The following is a 20163-nucleotide window of genomic DNA, read 5'->3' as shown; positions in this document are numbered from 1 at the left end:
AAAATAAACAATTTTAAACTATTTTTCACCTACTTTATACCACACATATTCTAGTTGTTACCTGGGTTAACCGATTAATGACAATTTGTCTGAAAATGCCTTATTGGTGTTAAACTTGATTTACAAAAATTATGAATGAACCAAATATATTAAAATTGAAAAATAGTATTTATATATTATTTTATATACGTGGAAAAAAAAATTAGGACGCAAAAGCCTCTCTAAGTTTATACTAAACTCCACCACTGGACCTACCTGTTACCGTCTCGTATAAAAAAATTCTTCAGGTTACTTTGATACGAGCAGTAATACTTTGACACAATAAATTACCATTGGACACGATAAATAATAATATTATAATTATAATTATATTATTTTTTAATTTAAAATCATAATATATATTATTAGTTTGTTAAAAATAGTGTAAAATAAGTGTTTTTTTAAATCAGGTCAAACTATCTTTTTCCATTTGACACTGGTCAGATATTTGTAAAAAAAAATATTCAAAGATAATAATAATAATATTAGTAGATAAAAATTTTTTAACAATATTTTAATAATATGTGTTACAATTTTACGTTTATTTTAATTTATTTTAAAAAAAATATTTAAAATAAATTAATCACAATGTGTTATAAAAAAAATTGTTAAAAAAACTATCTCACACATATAACAAATCTTTAAAATATAAATTTAGACAAAAATAACAATCTTTAAATACAATTTAAATCAATCACTTAATAAAATATTATTGTAAAATCTTTATAAAAAAAAATTAATTGAGTTGTATTAAAATATAAATTTTTAAAATTAATATCTTATCAAATAACTTCAGTTTCATTTGTCTATATAAAAAAAACACATGAAGTGAAATTTTAAACCATTATTTCATGATTAATATATCATTCACTAATAATTTTATATTTATCAATTGAGTTTAAAAAAAAAACTTATAAAATTAACTAATAATTATTAGCATATTCACGGATTGGCCTATTCATCAGCAAACATATATAATTAAATAGTAATACCCACAATATTTATTAAAGGTTAAAACTTTCGTTTAGTTCTCATATTTGTATGGTAATCTCAATTTGGTTATCATATTTTTTTTTTGTCTCAATTTGATCCTATAATTTGTAAAAATGAGACAATTAAGTCTTCAGCGTTAAATTATCACTCACGATGTTAACAGAAGCTGACCTGGTGCATAGATATGAGGACCAAATGAGGATTTTATCCTTTATTAAACATGTCTATAAGATATCTCTTACAAGTTTTACTTGCGTAATTGTGGAGACAAATATTTTTGTTATCTTTAACTGATATTAGAGAGATAAACCATCTTTAACTTGTAAATAAACTGTATTTAAGAGACCAAAACATAACTTTTTAAAGCATCGAAACAATAAATTTATGAAATTTTCTATTTATGTATTATTCATTTTATCTATTTTCTATGCAATGTATAACTTTAAGTCTTCTTAAATTTCTAACCATCCAAATTAAAGAATAATATGAACTAACCCAATGAACTTCCTTTGTCACTTTCCTCTTGGAATCTTGGTTTATCAACACACAAGCATCTTGAACCACCACAATTAAATTAATTAATTATCCAACCTTGATTAATCAGCCCTAAAGCATCTTAATTAAATTAACACCAGGTAGAAAACCAAGCAAGGGACAAGGGACCAGAGACAAAACAGGATGATGAACAATCCACTGAACCTAACTTCGAACCTCTTCTTCTTCATCTTCAACTTGACCATCCTATACGCAGCCCACACATTTTCCACATTCCAACCAAAGCAAACGAATCTCATATTCTACGTCCACGATCACTTCACCGGCGACCACTCCACGGCGGTTACTGTTGCCGGAAAGACTGGAGCGGTCTCCAACATCCTAAACTTTGGCACTGTGGCGATAGTTGATGACCCAGTTACAGAAGGACCGAACATCGATTCAAGACTGATTGGTAGAGCTCAGGGTATGTACATAAATTCGCAACTTGATGGGAAAGGCTTGTACATGGTTTTCTCTGTGATATTCAGCAGTGGGGAATTCAAAGGTAGCAGCTTGGAGATTCAGGGATCTGATATCTTCACAATGAAGGAAAGAGAGTTCGGAGTCGTGTCTGGCACTGGTTATTTCAGGTTTGTAAAAGGATACGGAATTATGGAAACCGAGTTTATGGATATAGCTACTCTTAGGGCCACTCTTAAACTCAATGTAACACTCAAACATTACTGAGAAAACTCACTGTTATGTTTTCTAGAATTTCATTTCTATCAACAGATCCTTTTAATTACAATATATACCTGTCATACACAAATATTCTAAAATTTCTCTAAGTATTTCTGTATAAGTTCTAAAAGTACTTATAAAAATATATAATTTTATTTATTAAAAATAATATCTGCATATTGATGTATTACTCAAATGGAAATTTGATGTTATACAAATTCTTATCGTTGTTATGAACATGGGAAAAACAGGGCGAAGGCTAAGTGTTCTGTATAGTTCCAATTTTATGGGATGTCTCCAAGAGATGAGTGTTGTGTATATATGTTTTTTTCAGGGGATTTTTTTTTCTTAAAACTAAATATTTAGATACGTTAAAATTTTCCACACCAAATTTTGTTAAGATTAGTTAAATTTCGGAATTTATAGATATTTGGATGAGTTGAAAAATTATAACTACAGGATTTCATTTTGTTTTCCTTCTCGCATTGGACTTTCTTGTGCTCCAACTTTGGACCATCACCCCATGTTTAACAAATGCTATTTTTTTTTTTAATAAATTTGATTAAATTATTCTAGAGTTAATTTTTTTTAATCTTTACCTATTTTTACTTAATACGATCAGGGTTCCTATATCACTATAGTTAGAAACAGTCATGCTTTCTAGGTTCGAAGATCGATTTTATCAACATACAAAAACGTAAATCAAAATTTTAACATGTTATTGAAATCTTAATAATATAAGGAGTTTATGCATATGACTTTGAATAAATTTAAGATATGAGTAATAAGGTCTCTATTTTTTTTATTGAAAATTTTTAATATTCATTTAAGATAAAGTCTATAAATATGATGAGTTCCAACTACCAAATGATTTAAGATAAAGTCTATAAATATGAAGTAATTTTTAAGTCTTTTTAGGAGTGCTTTATGTTTATTTACGTCATGTTTATGAAAAACATTTTATTATTTGAAACACGTTTAAGTTTTATATTCATTTTTTTTCTTTTAATAAATTGTCATATGATAAATTATTGATTAATTTTGAAATATTAAAATTCATAATTACTTGTAACATGAACTTATTTAAAATTCTTGTATTTATTTTCCTTTCTTACCAATTTTTACATTTTTGCATTGTTTGCTCGGCCAAAAAATTAATTTTGACTTGAAACAAAAACATCCAAGATAGTTTTTTTTTTTTTTCAAATTTTTTCACTTAAATAATAGATTATCACTTAAAACGCTAAAATTATTTCCCTGTTTAAAAAATATAAACCGCTGAAATAAATTTATTTTGTTTAATTGATATATATATATATATATATATATATATATATATTACTTTTGAAATATATGTTCTTTCTTAAAATACACCTCCACTGTTCTGTTAGAGAAATACATTTTGATTTCGTGTTAAAATTATAACAGAATAAAATTTATCTTCGTTAATTAATAAAACTTTCATTTGAATGAAAAAAATATTAAATAATATTATTAAATACTATCACAATTATAATGCTATCACATATAAAATAATTATTAAAAGAAATATCACACGTCGACTTCATAAAGATATATACATATATATAATGCTATCACAATTATATAACTATAGTACAAAAAATAAATACACATGTGAGAGTCCTTTATAATTAAGAGATAATAATTACATTGTTTTAAAAGAATACTAAAGTTTTTCAAAAGGTAACTTATATTACTAGATCATTCTAATATTAGATTGATGCACCTTAAACCTATTGTTAACTTTTTATATACTTACACCATAAAAATAATCATTACAAATAAAAAAACACAAAGACACGATATCTTTGAAAAAAGAGACATGAATAAATAATTGAATATTGATTTGTTATTTTTCTTGACTGATTGATTAATTACACATATGATTGATTATTTACTGAGATTTAACTACTTTCTTGGGTTCTATCCTTTAGGTTATAAATAAAAATTTTCTTATAAAGAATAAAACGCATAAATTAGTCTAAATAATAAAGTGTTCTCTTTTTTTTTTTTCTCTATAATCAACTTTATATTTCATACCATACACCTATATATAAAAGAAATTCCTATCTTCTGTCGATAATTGTTTTTAAAATTTTCTCTTTAAATAATTTTTTAAAATTAAAGTAATTATTTTATAATTTTATCATTTTTTAAACATTTTTTAAACTTAATATTTTTTATTATAAAACTATTCACATTAAAAATTTATTTACATTTTTTCATAATTATAACAACAATAATAATAAGAAATTTATTATATTTTATTATCATATAAAAAGTGAAGATAGTCGCGTGTGTCTGCGCTAATATTTATTGAAAAAAGGAAGATGAGTTAAAAATAATATAAAAAGGTTTCTTCACTCCAATGTACGTTGTTTTTATTTAGAGTTAAAACCTAAAATAAAAAATAAAAAAGGAAAGATAAAGGTGGGGGTGTGATTCACCACGCACGGTAGATAACATAAGATAACATAACCGGTTACCGCCTCCTTCTCCAATGACCAAATACTGCCAGTGCTCACCCCACCTTCTGTTTCGCAAAACACAGATTGTGAGAGAGAGATTTATGGACATTGGACAATGAGAATGTATGTATGTGGATGAGGTTTTAACAAATCATAATAATGCTGACCCATGAGCTAAGCTAACTATCACTCTCACGTGACCACTCTCATTCATTTCATTATATATAAAACTTATATCGTCTCTTGCACAGCATTCATCCTAAATTCTAGCAGCTTACTCCATTCAGGTACACTTTCTCTTTCAATCTCAGATCTCCTTTCATCATTTCCTTCCATTATCACTTCACCAATCTCATCATATTTCTCTCTTCGCTGCTTCCCATTCTGCTTCAATTTCATTTCTCTCTTCGTTCTTTCTTTCCCCAATTTCAAAACCGACAGCATGCACATGACGATATCATCTTGTTTTTAATTTTTTTTGTCTAATTATGTGGAATCGGAGTTTCGGATCTGGCGACTTGCTGTAATTACGTTGGATCAGCGTTAGATTTTATACCTTTGTTTGATTCGAACTTAATGCCTAACGTCACGTCCATCTTGTCAGGGTAGCTGTTTGGTGGTGGTTCAAGACTGGTTAGGTTTTCAGTCTCATTTACTCACTCCTTTGACAAATTTGCTTCTTCGTTAATCTGTTTCCTTTTCTTGTAAGTTAGGAATTTAATGATGCATTGTAGCATTTCCTTTTCTGAGGTTATATAAGAGTTAGGAACGAGTGTTGTTTTTCTTCGTAAATGCCTACGCTCCGTGGTTTCTTTTCTTGCTTTTGAAGTTTAAGAGGTTTCACATACTGGTTTGTTTGCTCTATTCCTTTGCCGTGCGTGTGTTTGATGATAAATTCATGACATGCATGACACGTGGACTTTTGCGCATCACGAATCTGGTTGATCTGCTTATCATGTTTTGTTAATCAGTCCTGTGATCCTAGAGTTGTTATATAGTATAACTATTAGGCTGAAGTGTCAGTAAGTTATTCGAGGGTTGTGGTTATTTTTAATCGATTTATCTTAAAGAATTTATCTGTCTTTCTGCTTAAAATTAAAATAGTTGATTGATACTGAATCCTGGAGAGAGGCTTCGATATCTATAGGTGGTTTTGAGGGAATTTTACATGTCTTTTGCTATGGTGTCAAATATTGGTTTGTATTGTATCTAGTTTCTTCTGCAATATAGAAAGTAATGCATTGGTGTATGTTATCAGATCCATCTGTTTCTTCGTCATGGCCGCTGGACAACTATTCTCGCGTACTACACAAGCTTTGTTTTACAACTACAAGCAACTTCCCATCCAACGGATGCTTGACTTTGACTTTCTTTGTGGTGTGCATCATCAATTTTATCATTTTAATTCCTCATTACAATGCGAGACTTGCAGTAGCAAATTGTGGAGCTACATTAATGTCTTTTTTATTAATGAAAGTTCCAATTATTTTATTGGCAGGTAGAGAAACACCATCAGTTGCTGGAATTATTAATCCTGGTTCGGAGGGATTTCAAAAACTCTTTTTTGGTCAGGAGGAAATTGCAATCCCAGTTCATGCTGAGTATGTGTTTTATGATTCACAAATTGTCTCTTTTTGGCTTAAAATTTGGACTTGGTGAACCAAACATAGTTAAGAGTTTTCTTTTCCTCCCTTCATTTTTGTGGTCTCTTTACTGCTTGGACATGCCGCTGGAATACCAAGTAACCTGTAATGAAAGGAAATTCTCGTTTCTCTAAGTTTATGTTTGACTTATTTTTCAGTATTGAAGCAGCTTGTGCTGCACACCCTACTGCTGATGTGTTCATCAATTTTGCATCGTTTAGAAGGTTGGTATTAATGGCTGTTCTTTTTGAGTCCAGGACTATCTTATTGCATGGTATCACGATAATAGTTTGATATACTTGTAGTGCGGCTGCATCATCCATGATTGCTTTAAAGCAGCCGACAATTAGAGTTATTGCTATTATTGCTGAAGGCGTCCCTGAGTCAGACACTAAGCAATTGATAGCGTATGCTCGGGCAAACAATAAGGTGAGAGAAGAAATGGAAATCAAATTAAATAAGAAAACTTCATAGCTAAATAGAATAGGTTGGAAATACTAATTTACTGATGATGTTGTGCTAGGTTGTTATTGGTCCAGCCACTGTCGGAGGAATTCAAGCTGGTAGTTTTAAGATAGGTGACACTGCTGGAACAATTGACAACATAATTCAGTGCAAGCTCTACCGGCCTGGATCTGTTGGATTTGTTTCTAAATCTGTATGTAGATTTTTTATTTTCCAGTTCATGTTGTAGTGTTGTTCCATCTCATTTTTCTCTTGTGAAGGATATGATATTATATCTAGTACTACTTTGGAAGGAGGAGATGCTTTTCTATCAATGTATTCGTGAGCACAGTCTTGTAGATTTCAGAGTGGAAATTATGGTTGTGGAGTGATGAATCAATTAATATTGAAGTGCCGTTATGCAGAACAGTGAAAATTGGTAGTAGTAAACCTGTTTGATAGGATTCTGTAACATCACTTCTAGCCACCATTCGCTGACCCCCTTTCTGTTGTTAAGTAATAGCACCAGCTAGTACCGCTAAAACGATGTGCTAACATTTTGATAGTAAAATTACTGTTATCCAATGTTCGATTACCAAACAGCTAAGAAATTTGGAATTTGAGCTCTATTTCTTTTGGCGTTGTCTTCTTACGTATACACCAAGGGTTATGAGAAGAAAAAACTATTGAATTGCAGGGTGGGATGTCAAATGAATTATACAACACTATTGCCCGTGTGACTGATGGAATTTATGAAGGTATTGCCAGGGTGTATGTTGCTGTATTTCTTTTACGATAGTTTTGAATTATATTTTAATATTTTGTCTTGCTTCAGGCATTGCCATTGGCGGAGATGTTTTCCCAGGTTCCACACTCTCTGATCATGTTTTGCGGTTTAACAACATACCACAGGTAAAATTTCTTTTTCATCTTGGTTACCGTACATAGCATCTGCAACTCATAAAGAACTGTGAAGAATTTGGAGCCAATAATTTTCCTGTGAATGATCAGTCTGTATTTACATCAAACCTTAGGTTAAAATGATAGTAGTACTTGGTGAGCTTGGTGGGCGAGATGAGTATTCTCTGGTGGAAGCCCTAAAACAAGGGAAAGTGACAAAGCCAGTTGTTGCCTGGGTTAGCGGAACCTGTGCAAGACTCTTCAAATCTGAAGTACAATTTGGTCATGCTGTATGTCACTGGCTCGTTATTTTTGACTAATTCTCAGTTCTATTTATAACATGGGAGGCAAATTCCTGATGTCCATTGGCAAATTTATAAATTAGGGAGCAAAAAGTGGCAGTGACATGGAGTCTGCTCAAGCAAAGAATCAGGCACTAAAAGACGCTGGTGCTGTTGTTCCCACTTCATATGAGGCTTTTGAAGCTGCAATAAAGGAAACATTCGACAAATTGGTTAGTTTATCTTGAAAATTTCATCTCCATAACTGTTTTTTTCCTTGTTTCCATCTCCCATAAGGAGCAATGCTTTAAACAAGTTTTGTCTGTTTTCTAGATTAGCCTGACTATCGTGGTTGGTTTTTCTTTTGCTAGGTTGGAGAAGGGAAGATCGCACCTATTAAAGAGTTTACTCCTCCACCAATTCCTGAGGACCTTAACATTGCAATTAAGAGTGGAAAAGTACGTTCTCCAACTCACATTATTTCCACCATCTCTGATGACAGAGGTATGTTGGGATCCATCAAGTTTGTCAATTGTAACATGGAAATGAGGTGTCCCAAGGACACATTTGATAGCTAAATCAAACTTCTCTTCCATTATTTTCCAAAGGTGAGGAGCCTTGCTATGCTGGTGTACCCATGTCTACCATTATTGAAAATGGTTATGGTGTGGGGGATGTTATCTCTCTTTTGTGGTTCAAACGTAGCCTTCCCCGTTACTGCACTCAATTTATTGAGGTATACTATTCACATTTCCAGTTTGCTGAGCTTTCCTAAAATCTAGTTCTTCCTTTCTTTTTATGCGTTGTCTACATTAGGCATGTGAAACTCTCTATGCTCATGCTCTTTTTTAAGACTATTATTGTACTATTCGCATTTCATATAGGTATTGGTTTTTGTGTAACATATTGATATCATCTTCTAGCTTATATTTTTTTGATGCTTTACATCGGTGATATCAGATATGTATCATGCTGTGTGCTGACCACGGTCCTTGTGTCTCTGGTGCTCACAATTCTATAGTAACAGCAAGGGCTGGAAAAGACCTTGTTTCCTGTCTTGTATCGGGTAAATACTGGCCTCCAGTCTTTCTAATGCTGAAGTATGTTTGTTATCTGAGTAACCGTGTCTGTGCACTAATATTTCCTTTAAATCGTCTCTAATATTTTTAATTTGGAATTCTTGGTTCCTAACAGGCTTGCTTACAATTGGTCCTCGATTTGGGGGTGCCATTGATGATGCTGCCCGGTATTTCAAGGATGCTTATGACAGGGTATGACTAATAGGCTTTTCCCGTGAAGCTAGCTATCCAGTTAATGTTTTAACATGCGATACCGCACATTTTCCTTGTTACAGAATCTTACGCCTTATGAATTTGTTGAAAGTATGAAGAAGAAGGGCATCCGTGTTCCTGGAATAGGGCACAGGTAGTGTGTATATTTGTGTGTTCATTTACTATTTTTTTTTTCTATTTGTTTTTGTTTCTTCGAAGATCTAAATGTAAATTTGGGTTTTGTTCTATAAACTAGAATCAAGAATAGGGATAACAAAGATAAGAGAGTCGAGCTGCTACAAAAGTTTGCACGCACACATTTTCCATCTGTGAAATACATGGAGTATGCTGTTGAAGTTGAAAACTACACCCTCACCAAGGCAAATAATCTAGTTTTAAACGTAGATGGTGCAATTGGGTCGCTTTTCTTGGATCTCCTAGCTGGTAGCGGAATGTTCACCAAACAAGAGGTTGACGAAATTGTGGGGATTGGCTATCTGAATGGGCTTTTTGTTTTGGCACGCTCCATTGGTCTGATAGGGTGAGTTTCGTTTTGATTATCTTTATTTGTCAGGAAGAGCTTCATTTTTATCGTATTTATCTGTCAGTAAGAGCGTTTATTTTTTCTTTTTTCAAGTAAATAACAGATATCATTTTTGGGTATACACACAAATTTCAACCATTCCTACTGTCAAAACTCGTAACTTCATTGGATTTTGACATCTCTAAAGTGATCGTGTTACAGATACAGCATTTAAGACTTAAAATTAATTCATTTTTATTAATTCATATTTTCAGGCATACCTTTGACCAAAAGAGATTGAAACAGCCACTCTACCGCCATCCATGGGAAGATGTTCTGTACACAAAATGAGGGGTTCTGTATTGCTGAAAGAACTTTGCTATGCTTCAGATAAGCTGTTTTTCGGGAAATCATACATCAATGCTGGAATGATTTTGTTTTTTAGTTGTTATACTAGTGTATGGAGAGCTTATTGGTATCTAGCTGTTTATAAATTGTATTAAAAATTAATTTAAGAAATAACTTAGTTAAATTAAAATTATTCTTCTTGCTCTTGATGAAGATGGTCTCTGTTCTACCATGGCTCCAAACAAATTGGCCACCGAGTCCTTGTGCATTCGTGCATCACTTTGCTATTTTGTTAAACATTCTGATCATCGTAATCTTGTTTGTTTATTTATGCTAATAACGACTCTGAGTAGACCATGAAAAGATGCCCCAATTATTTTTACTTCAACATTTGTTTGGTCCAATAAATGTAGTTGAAGAAAATAAACAAACAGTGTTTCGAAAGCCTGGCTTTGAATTTTAGTCTTAAACTCTAAATCTTACACTGATTCAGGTCAAAAACTATTTTAATTAGTACACTATTAGTCTTAATAATTTATTTGAATCACAAATTTTTCTGTTTTCTATTTTACACCAAAACAAACTTCCAAACCTTGTTGAGAAGTAACTATAACTTTATATTTACATAGTATTTTTATTCTATATTTTTATTTTTGATTGGTCAAATGATATATTTCACTTTTCTTTTTCTTTCATATATTTTATTTTCAAATTATTATTAACACTTGCCAAATTTGTAATAATAATTCTTATATTTTCTCTCCTTCGTAAGATAGGATAGCCTGATTCTTCTATATTCTTTCTATTTTTCAAGCCTCTTAAAATTGTGTGTATGTACTTACTAATATTCAAGAAATCAATTTGTATAAGAACTGAATCATACAGTATATATTAAGAAGAGAATAAAGTTGTAAGGATTTTCACACAGAAAATATTACAAATTCTAATAAAATGTCAAGTAATTTTTCATATTTATAATTCTTAATTCTTACTTTCATTATCATCTAATTAATGTTTTTTATTTTTAACTTTTAATTTTTATTTTCATCAAATTAATTTAATTTACGTGTAACATTTAAAATGATTAGTTATCCATTTATCGTCACATACTAACGATAGACAAAATACTAAGTTGAGGTTCTTACCAGTTAAAAAATTTAAAGAATTTTTCTAATGACTAAAATAAAATAGAAGAGAAAAAAAAAGTTGTAATGCAACTCATACAAGAATACAAAAATTAAAATTAGAATTTAATATATAAGGATATAAATTCAATAATAAGAAACAAAATTCTTAGCCACTCTCACAAAAGTTACAGTAAACCATTCAATTGGAAAAACAAAGAGTTAGTCTTTCCTATCTATATTTTGAAAAGTAAATACAGAATATATCTGATTTAGACAGTTTAAGGCAACAAAGTGGTGATTTACTTTTAGGAACGCCTGCCCTTCTGATAATACTTAGCTAGATCAGTGACGGCTATATATTTTAATATCTTAAAAGATTTATACTTTTATTTTACTAACACAACTGAAAATAAATAAATAAATAATATAAAAATATAGGGTTTTAATATAGAAAAAATAGTTTTTGTCTTTTAACTTTTTTATGTTATCATATTATGTGTATTGCATGGGTGTAACTATACTTACACTTATTAAGTTATATTTAATATATTAAAAATACAAAATATACATTATTATTTTTATGGACACTGAGAAACAGATTAAATTATAATGTGTCAGTCCAATGAACATACCCAAAAATGTATAAAGAAAAATATCTTGTTGCTTGCTCATTTGAGGTCTCATTTCATTTTACTTTATGACGAGTAATCACAAATTTTGCAAACAAGGAAAAAACAGGTAAGAAATGTGTCCAGTATTGTGTCTGAACCAAATTAAAACAAGTGGAGTCCTCCTGAAGAGAAAAAATAGCATGCTCCATGGAATAAAAAAAAAAGCGCTGGTGTGAGAATGAACCAATAAGAATGAAGCGACTCAAAAGTTTTTAAACCAAAAAGACAGAGTACGTTAGGAGCATAAAGCACACCCATAGGAGAGAGTTGACACACGTGCGTCCTGGATTGGTCCAACACTAAGAACTCCAAAGGAGAACGGGCTGTTACTTTCACGCGCCGGATTGCGAGTGGGGTTTTTCGGTCTACTTTTATGATGTAATAATAATGAATAACTTTCTTTTGGTCCAAATAGCTGGATTCAGATATTAACGACGAGATAGAGAGTGGAAAGAGAAAGAGTTGAAGTAAGAGTAAGCAAAGGCAAAGGAGAAGGGAAAAAAAGGAAAAAAAAGAAGTAAGAGTGAAGAATATAGGTAGAGATAATAGAGATAGAGAAAGGAAGAGTTTGTTTTTTGTTTTTTTTTTTGTTTTGATGCTGTATTGACTCTGTTGAGAGATAAGACTTTGAACTTGAATTGAAAATTTATTGCAATCTGTGTCTAATCAATTTATTTATGAGCTATATGTGTTGGTAGCTTCTAGAGAAAAAAGGGAGGTGAATGTTGTTGTTGCGGTTGCTCGTTGTTAGTGGATAAAATAAACATATCTGAAGAGGACGATAGCAATAACGTGTGTTTGTGTTTGTGATTGCGATTGTGATTGTGATTGTTGTTGCAATGGGAACTCCACCACCGGATGAACTCGTGAAGAAGATCCAACAGTTAGAAGAAGGACACGCGCACTTGAAGCAAGAAATGTCAAAGCTCAAACTCTCCGATGTGAGGCATGGACATCGCCAGAGGTCGCACTCCGTCTCGCCGCAGCGTTCCAGATTGGGCGCTCCGCCGAGGAGGCGGACTGATGCGCCGGCAGCTGCGTGGAAGAGAGGTTCGTGTTCCTTCAAACAATCCTCGCCGCTGCAGAGAGAGAGCCGCGGTGGCGGCGATCCTCAAATTCATGGCGGCGGCGGAGGAGGTGGAGGAGAAGGAGAAGGAGAAGGTGCTACTCCGTGCCGTGGTCCTTCCGCCGTGAATTTCACTGAACGGCAGTATCTTAATATTTTGCAGTCAATGGGACAGTCTGTTCATATATTGGATCTTAACTGTCGCATAATATACTGGTCAGTCTTTGTCTCGATGGGCATCGCGTTTTTTTTATTTGTTTTGCTATTATATTCTGTGTAATTTTTCTGTTCTGTAACGGTGATATTTAACGAAGATGTGGAATATATGAAGGTATTGACTTTTATAGCAACTTTCTCAATTAACCTTTTCAAAATGAAATGCACGAGAGAAAGTCGGATGATTTTCCTTTTCTGTGAATACTTAGGGAAAAGCTTCTTACTATAAATACTTGTGATTAGTTCTTTGCTGGAAAATGGATGTGCTGGCTGTGTTTTAATGTTTGATATTTATTGTTTACTGTTGAGCATGTGATGTTGTATGGTGCTGATTGCGTGAATTCGGGGAACCTATATTAAGACCTTGTTTTGAGAAAACAAAAATTTGGTTGGGGAAAATTTTGCAGGAACCGTAGTGCGGAAAATCTGTATGGTTATACAGCAGAGGAAGCTTTAGGGCGGGATGGGATTGAGCTGCTTGTAGACCCTAGGGATTTGGGCATGGCCAATGATACAGTTAACCGTGTAATGATGGGAGAGAACTGGACGGGGCAATTTCCGGTCAAGAATAAGATGGGAGAGAAGTTCATAGCTGTAGCGACTAATACACCTTTCTATGATGATGATGGAAGCTTAGTTGGGATAATTTGTGTCTCTTGTGATTCACGGCCTTTTCTTGAAATGAAAGTTCCGATGTCTGGTGTTAGGAACACTGAGTTAGATTTGGACTCGGGCGGAACTCGATCTAGAAGTAGCATTACGAATAAACTTGGCATTGATACTCAGCAGCCACTTCAAGTTGCTCTTGCGTCGAAAATTTCAAATTTGGTTTGTGACATAACTTTTTGATTCTGTAATTTTAGTATACGGTGGTGTGCCTCGACTCTTGACATCTTTAATCATTAAACAGGCATCAAAGGTGAGTAACAAAGTAAAGTCAAGGATCTGGACGGGAGAAAATAATGTGGATCGTGAAGTTGGAAGTGGTGAAAGTCATCATTCTGAGCATAGTTTGTCGGAATCTGTTCTTTCGGACCAGAGAGAAGATGCTAATTCCAGTGGAGCTAGCACCCCCAGAGGTGATGTGGCACCGTCCCATTTTGGTGTGCTTTCTCACGGCGAAGAAAAATCCCAGGGAAAATCTTCGAGAGGGTCTGGTGACGAGAGTGAAGGAAAATCTATTCACAAAATCATACCTGCTAAGGCTGAAGCCTGGATTCAAAGGAAAACATTATCATGGCCATGGAGAACAAAGGACCGAGAAGGTTCGGATGGATCAGAGGGAACCAATGTTCGAGTTACTGGGCCCTGGAGACAGAATGATCGAGAAAATGAATCAGTTAATCAGAAGATTCTGTCTTCTAGCTTGAAGCAAGAAAGCCAGGGAGGTGAAAGTAATCGCCCTAATAACAGTGAAGTTTCAGGATCCTGGTCCTCCTTTAATGTTAACAGCACAAGCAGTGCCAGCAGCTGTGGGAGTGCTGGCAGTTGTGCTGTCAATAATAAAGTGGATGTGGACACTGATTGCTTGGATTATGAAATTTTGTGGGAGGACCTGACAATTGGAGAACAAATTGGGCAAGGTGAGACACTTTTAACTAGTGGGGCAAACTTGACAACATAATCTTTTGAAAACATCTATGCCTTAAGAGAAAAAATTATTTTATGTTTGAAATTATGTTCGTTTCTTTCTAGAGCTCTCATAATTTGTTATGCCTATGCTTGCAAACCCAAGTATCAAGTTAACAATGGTTATTATTCCTTTTATGCTATACCTGTGACTTCGTTTCCTATTCACATAACTGTTTCCTTTTCCAAAATTGCAGGTTCTTGTGGAACTGTGTATCATGCTCTGTGGTATGGATCAGTATGTTCTTTTCTCTTGCTGCAATTTCTGATTTTAATTTCTTCCATTATAGAGGATATTTTCCAAGAAATTTACTCTAGCTTAGGTTTCTTTAATGCATTCTTTTCCTTGCCTTTTTGGGGGCGTAAGTTTATGTATTGGTGCAACTGGAAATTAGTTGCATTTAGTATACTGAAGTCCTTTATTGTGCTAGTTCAACATTCTTGAGTTAAGGCATCACAGAATTTCTGGTTGTCCTGCGAAAAGAGGATGGCAATTCTAAGCCAGACAACGTTAGAACGTGCCTGTTATAGTTTTATAAGCTGACTGGAATTCTGATGTCACTTATGTTTGGAATTTTGCAGGATGTTGCCGTTAAAGTTTTCTCAAAGCAAGAATATTCAGATGATGTGATATTGTCCTTCAGACAAGAGGTAAGCTTTCCTGTAGCCTAATTTTCTTAATAGTGAGGAAGTGACAAAGGTTCAGAAAAACAACTATTGTTGCCAATGTAATTAGGAGAAGAAAATCGGCTAAAACAAAACAGTTTTCCTTACTTTGATGTTTGCTCAATTATTGCACAATTGGGAGGGAAATGTCATACTTGTTGCTTTCACCTTTTTAATACCATGATTTTATGAGAAACAAATCTACCTGCAAGTTGGGCATCATTGGTCTCTATTAAGTGAACTTGATTCATTTGTTAAGCATGCGTTGGGCTTCTTAATCACTTTTGGTTATTTTATATAAGGATTACTAGGCATTATTGTGACTTTGCTAAGCTTGTGAAAGGGATCCATGTTTATACATACATGGCTTAGGTGAATGATGGCCTACATTGTTATTCTGTTTTGTTTTGGTTGCAGGGGGTGGGGTGAGGTGTTACATTATTTACCTTAGAGTGGATATAATTAGCCAAATGCAGTGAAAAGCCACACATTTAGCGTAAAAGATAAACATCATCTGCATTGTGGAGTGGATGCAAATAGCCAAATCCAGTATAAAGCCACACATTTAACGTCAAAAATAGTGTATGATTTATGTAGCATGACTGGTTGAGTAAAATTCAGTCTCATTATCTCTTAATCTCCTCTAATGATAAAAGAGTTTAGGAGGGGACAACCTATACTGAGAGTACTGAGTTCTAGTTTGGGATTTATACAGCCTTTGGCTCCAATTGAAATGGCTAGCTTTGTGATCTAGCTCTTCCATGATTCTTATCAATTGATATCAGATCTTTTCGCGACCGTGTCTCAGTTATGAAGAAGCAGTGGGTGGTGCACTGCCGTTACAGCATTCGCTTTGGCTAGTAAAAGGGCTAGTGTGTACATCCAGCCCGTATGAACTCAAGCGTTTATAGAGCGCGGGTTTTATAAGGCTTTGGGCTTTACACCTACAACAACTAGCTTTTGTGATGTGGTTTCCCATTTTTGACTGGATGCCTTTTTTTTTTTTTTCTCTTCATTAGTTGTCCTTCAAGTTCAATACTGTTTGGTTACTCAGCATCTTGTTATTAGCTACATCTGTCTTCCTTAAATACGATAAACTGCTTATGTTGATTTAATATGACCCATATATATTCTATTCCTTTAATTATCTGACTTTATACTCCAACATGGTAATATGGGTGCACACTTACAGCCTAGATTGCATTATATTTTCAAGATTGATAATTTCCCATAATATGTTTAAAATAATCGGAAAGAATTTGGATTGGTGCAGAAACTATTAGTTATTGAGTGCCGTGGCTATTAAGATCGCTAGGGATTTGATATAATGTACTGTCTAGAATTTAACCAGTATGGAACTGTGCCTTGTTCTTCCACTTGATTATTTTACCGTATTGATCACTTTTTTCGTCCAAACCTCACGAGTGCTTGGCAGACCCCTACAATATCTTGTCTTACATCGATTTGACAACATTTTTCTCGTATGAAGGTGTCTGTAATGAAAAGACTTCGACACCCAAATATTCTTCTTTTTATGGGGGCCGTGACTTCACCTCAACGTCTCTGCATCGTGACAGAGTTTCTCCCACGGTTTGTGCTGAACTTTTTCTTTTGACCCATTTGTATTAGGAGCATGTGATTGTACTTTACTATGCTATGCATCACGAAGTACTTAGCTGGATTAATCATTGCTGTGTTCATTTGTATTTTATTACTTTAGTGGAAGCTTGTGCCGCTTGTTACACAGAAACACTTCTAAACTTGACTGGAGACGGCGAGTTCATATGGCCTTGGATATTGTGAGTATTTAATTATAGAACTATAGATCCTATGGTGTTTATCTCTTTTCCTTCTAAATAAGATCATTGTTATGATGCTATTTATTTGGTATACTAGTGGATCAATCACTTTTTTTCCCTTTCCTTTTGGCATTATTAATTTATTTCGGATTTTACTCCTGGAACATAACGTAATTTTGACTTTGCTCGTATAAATATAAATTCCATTAGTATTTTAGAGAGCATCTCTCACATTGTTTGAAGCTTGTTGTATGCTTACAACATATTCTTTCTACAGGCGCGGGGCGTAAATTATCTTCATCATTCTAACCCACCTATCATCCACAGAGATTTGAAATCTTCAAATCTTCTAGTTGATAAGAACTGGACTGTGAAGGTCAGCCACTTTTCAGTTTTCTATTTATTCTACGATGTTGGTTTGGAAGCTTGTCCTAGATTGCTTGAAGGTTCTAACACTGTCTCTGTTGCTACAAATATCTTGATGACGTTTTAACTGAACAGGTTGGTGATTTTGGTCTTTCACGAGTTAAGCATGAAACATATCTCACAACTAAGACTGGCAGGGGCACGGTACACTCCTTTTCTTTAGTGGGACATAATATTTCTTATATTTTTGCAATTGTCCCCTTTATAATTTTCAATGCTAAAGAGTCTCAAAACAGCTCAGTGATTCTAGCATTTTTTTTTTCTTTATAGCCCCAATGGATGGCACCCGAAGTTCTTCGTAATGAACCCTCCGATGAGAAGTATGTCCTATCTGTGCTCTCATTTACTCTTTCTCTCCACTGATGTTTCTAAACAAATTTCAGACTTTGAATATCTGTTTTTGCTGCTTCTTGGGAACATCAGATCTGACGTTTACAGCTTTGGAGTGATACTATGGGAAATAGCAACTGAAAAGATACCTTGGGATAATCTCAACTCAATGCAGGTATTGCTTTCATGAGTACACGAACCTTCTAAAATATATACGCACGAAGCTTAAAATGGTAGTAAAGCTTATTTAATCGAATTGCAAAGTTTGGCGTTATCGTTGGTCAAGCCTTTGCTTTTTTTGAAGTTATTTGTTATTCCAGTGCTTCAAACTTGGAAATGAACTATTATACCATAAAAGGTGAAAGTTGGGTGTTTAAATTGTCTATGGCTGCAGCTTATTTAGGTTTGAATTACGCTTATTGTATGTTATTAAAGATCACGGTGACTGGTGATTATTATATTATAATGTTTTCCCAGTTCAATATGAAGATTCTCTTTTATGAACTATGGAATATGAATCGCTGTGGGTGCATATATGAACAACTTTTCCTCTAGGAATCTTGCAGGTGATTGGCGCTGTAGGATTCATGAATCAACGGCTAGAAATTCCAAAAAATGTCGATCCACGGTGGGCTTCTATAATTGAGAGCTGCTGGCACACGTAAGCATTCTAATCTCTGTAAAAATTTTGTACGCCAATCCCAACCCTCCAAATGCCTTGAATACCCGAGCATGAAAGTTATCACCCAAAGGAATATAGAAGTTGCTTTACTTGTGCTCCAATAGTTGGCTAGCTTACCTAAACAATCTTTCGTATTTTCTTGCTGTTTCATCAAACTGGAAGAAGTATTCGCCCTTTTATGTATTCAACATTAGGTTACCTACTTGAAGTTTACATTCTCGGACTGTAGTGAATAAGATATTCTTAGCTGCTTAGTTGACCTTGGTTTGTTGCGTTTGCTCCTCAACTTATTTTTATTTTTTTTTTAATGTAAATCCTTGATCCCTTATATTTTCTACCTTCTTTTGGTACTTTTACTTACGAATGTAGAAGCCATATAAGTGGAGTTAGCAAACGTTTTTTCAACTTACAAATTTGTCTGTTCCTACCAGCGATCCAGCATGCCGGCCAACGTTCCCGGAACTGCTTGAAAGGCTTAGAGAGCTGCAAAAACAGTATGCCATCCAGTTCCAGGCAACACGATCCGCCAGCAAGGAAAGCACCCAAAAGGAGTCATAGAAAAGCTTGGAGCCAATTTTTCTGATGGTTAATGATTTTTTTTTGCATATATTTTACCAAAGCTGCTGGAGTAGATGAGTTAGTACAAACAAACAGCTGGTCCTGGAACTTTGTAGCATAGCTGATCTGAGTCCTTCATCAACATTTGCCAAGTTATTTTGAAGAAGGTGGATAAACTGATAAAGAAACGTGGGGATTGCGAAACTTTTGATAGTGATTGGGTCAGTCATCTTATTTTTCTCTTGTGGCATCTTTTAAGTTTCATCAATTGATTGGTGGTTTTGGATATTTGGAGTCTTGTCAATTGGATCGATTACCACCCACGTTGTACTTTTCTATGCAAATGTTTGCGCCACTATTTCAAAGTTGTACATAAGGTGGAGAAAAGAAGGGGAAAAGAAATCATTTAACTACATAGATTTTAGAATCATTTAAATGTTTGTGCTTCAATGTTTTACTTAATGTTGGATCTCTATCATTATCCACTCCAACCAAAAAGTGCAGTTTAGCACATCAGACAGCCTTTTAAGGAATCATTTAAAATTTGATTGGCTGTCATCAATTCAACTCATCGAATGAGTATAGGCAATAATTCCTATATTAGACACTAATTTTCAATTGCTTCTGCTTCTATTCGCCGTCCCTTTTTGTGAATATTAACCGAATTGTAAAATGCTGATTTCCTAAGGGATATAACGATCAAAATATTTATTTTTCTCAAGATTAGATGTAATGGTAGATGGAGGTATGATTAGATTGCTATTACGATTTGAATTTCTTACGACTCTGCATCCTTGGCGATGGTAATGTTTTTTTTTTCACCTTAATAAATGACACAAGAATG

The 20163-nt window shown here is 33.7% G+C and overlaps 3 protein-coding genes across 9 annotated transcripts; all 3 read left to right on the top strand.

The window, feature by feature from the left end:
* Positions 1–1680: 1680 nt before the first annotated feature.
* On the top strand, positions 1681–2311 carry LOC106768010 (dirigent protein 1). Its single transcript, XM_014652975.2, has one exon. It carries the CDS (start codon positions 1711–1713, stop codon positions 2254–2256), a length of 546 nt encoding a protein of 181 aa, XP_014508461.2. The 5' UTR covers positions 1681–1710; the 3' UTR covers positions 2257–2311.
* A 2444-nt stretch (positions 2312–4755) lies between these two features.
* LOC106768689 (ATP-citrate synthase beta chain protein 1) lies at positions 4756–10362 on the top strand. 5 transcript variants are annotated; one of them, XM_014653961.2, is made up of 18 exons: positions 4756–5026; positions 5344–5372; positions 5998–6116; positions 6238–6340; positions 6541–6606; positions 6688–6811; positions 6906–7040; positions 7524–7584; positions 7662–7738; positions 7861–8016; positions 8112–8240; positions 8379–8511; positions 8616–8743; positions 8968–9073; positions 9202–9278; positions 9362–9432; positions 9535–9819; positions 10077–10362. In XM_014653961.2, exons 3-18 carry the CDS (start codon positions 6017–6019, stop codon positions 10150–10152), a joined length of 1827 nt encoding a protein of 608 aa, XP_014509447.1. In that variant the 5' UTR covers positions 4756–5026; positions 5344–5372; positions 5998–6016; the 3' UTR covers positions 10153–10362. The 5 variants fall into 5 exon arrangements, with proteins under 5 accessions (XP_014509447.1, XP_014509446.1, XP_022639751.1 ...); XM_014653960.2 differs by having other exon boundaries at positions 5344–5377; XM_022784030.1 differs by having other exon boundaries at positions 5344–5443.
* Positions 10363–12039: 1677 nt separating this feature from the next.
* Positions 12040–19781, top strand: LOC106768498 (serine/threonine-protein kinase STY8). Of its 3 annotated transcripts, none has more exons than XR_002668858.1 (13): positions 12040–13229; positions 13637–14057; positions 14140–14812; positions 15056–15096; positions 15441–15509; positions 17014–17114; positions 17245–17323; positions 17601–17699; positions 17825–17893; positions 18020–18069; positions 18173–18254; positions 18635–18740; positions 19193–19246. XR_002668858.1 is itself a non-coding variant. In XM_014653680.2 (13 exons), exons 1-13 carry the CDS (start codon positions 12787–12789, stop codon positions 19317–19319), a joined length of 2349 nt encoding a protein of 782 aa, XP_014509166.1. In that variant the 5' UTR covers positions 12048–12786; the 3' UTR covers positions 19320–19781. The 3 variants fall into 3 exon arrangements, 2 of the variants coding, with proteins under 2 accessions (XP_014509168.1, XP_014509166.1); XM_014653680.2 differs by having other exon boundaries at positions 12048–13229; positions 18646–18740; positions 19193–19781; XM_014653682.2 differs by lacking the exons at positions 18635–18740; positions 19193–19246 and having other exon boundaries at positions 18133–18254.
* The last annotated feature ends 382 nt before the right edge of the window (positions 19782–20163 follow it).

The sequence above is a fragment of the Vigna radiata genome, chromosome 7, assembly GCF_000741045.1.
Source record: "Vigna radiata var. radiata cultivar VC1973A chromosome 7, Vradiata_ver6, whole genome shotgun sequence".
Lineage (NCBI taxonomy): Eukaryota > Viridiplantae > Streptophyta > Magnoliopsida > Fabales > Fabaceae > Vigna > Vigna radiata.
The sequence above is the reverse complement of the archived record's forward strand: the minus strand, read 5'-3'. Positions and strand labels throughout refer to the sequence as shown.

Bases quoted from the DNA above. Each gene is read 5' to 3' on its own strand.
- LOC106768010 (XM_014652975.2), top strand. From the start codon at position 1,711: ATGATGAACAATCCACTGAACCTAACTTCGAACCTCTTCTTCTTCATC.
- LOC106768689 (XM_014653959.2), top strand. From the start codon at position 6,017: ATGGCCGCTGGACAACTATTCTCGCGTACTACACAAGCTTTGTTTTAC. The intron at 7,739-7,860 runs GTAAAATTTCTT...ATCAAACCTTAG, and splicing joins GGTTTAACAACATACCACAG to GTTAAAATGATAGTAGTACT. The intron at 8,512-8,615 runs GTATGTTGGGAT...TATTTTCCAAAG, and splicing joins CACCATCTCTGATGACAGAG to GTGAGGAGCCTTGCTATGCT.
- LOC106768498 (XM_014653680.2), top strand. From the start codon at position 12,787: ATGGGAACTCCACCACCGGATGAACTCGTGAAGAAGATCCAACAGTTA. The intron at 17,894-18,019 runs GTACACTCCTTT...TTTTCTTTATAG, and splicing joins CTAAGACTGGCAGGGGCACG to CCCCAATGGATGGCACCCGA. The intron at 18,070-18,172 runs GTATGTCCTATC...TGGGAACATCAG, and splicing joins AATGAACCCTCCGATGAGAA to ATCTGACGTTTACAGCTTTG.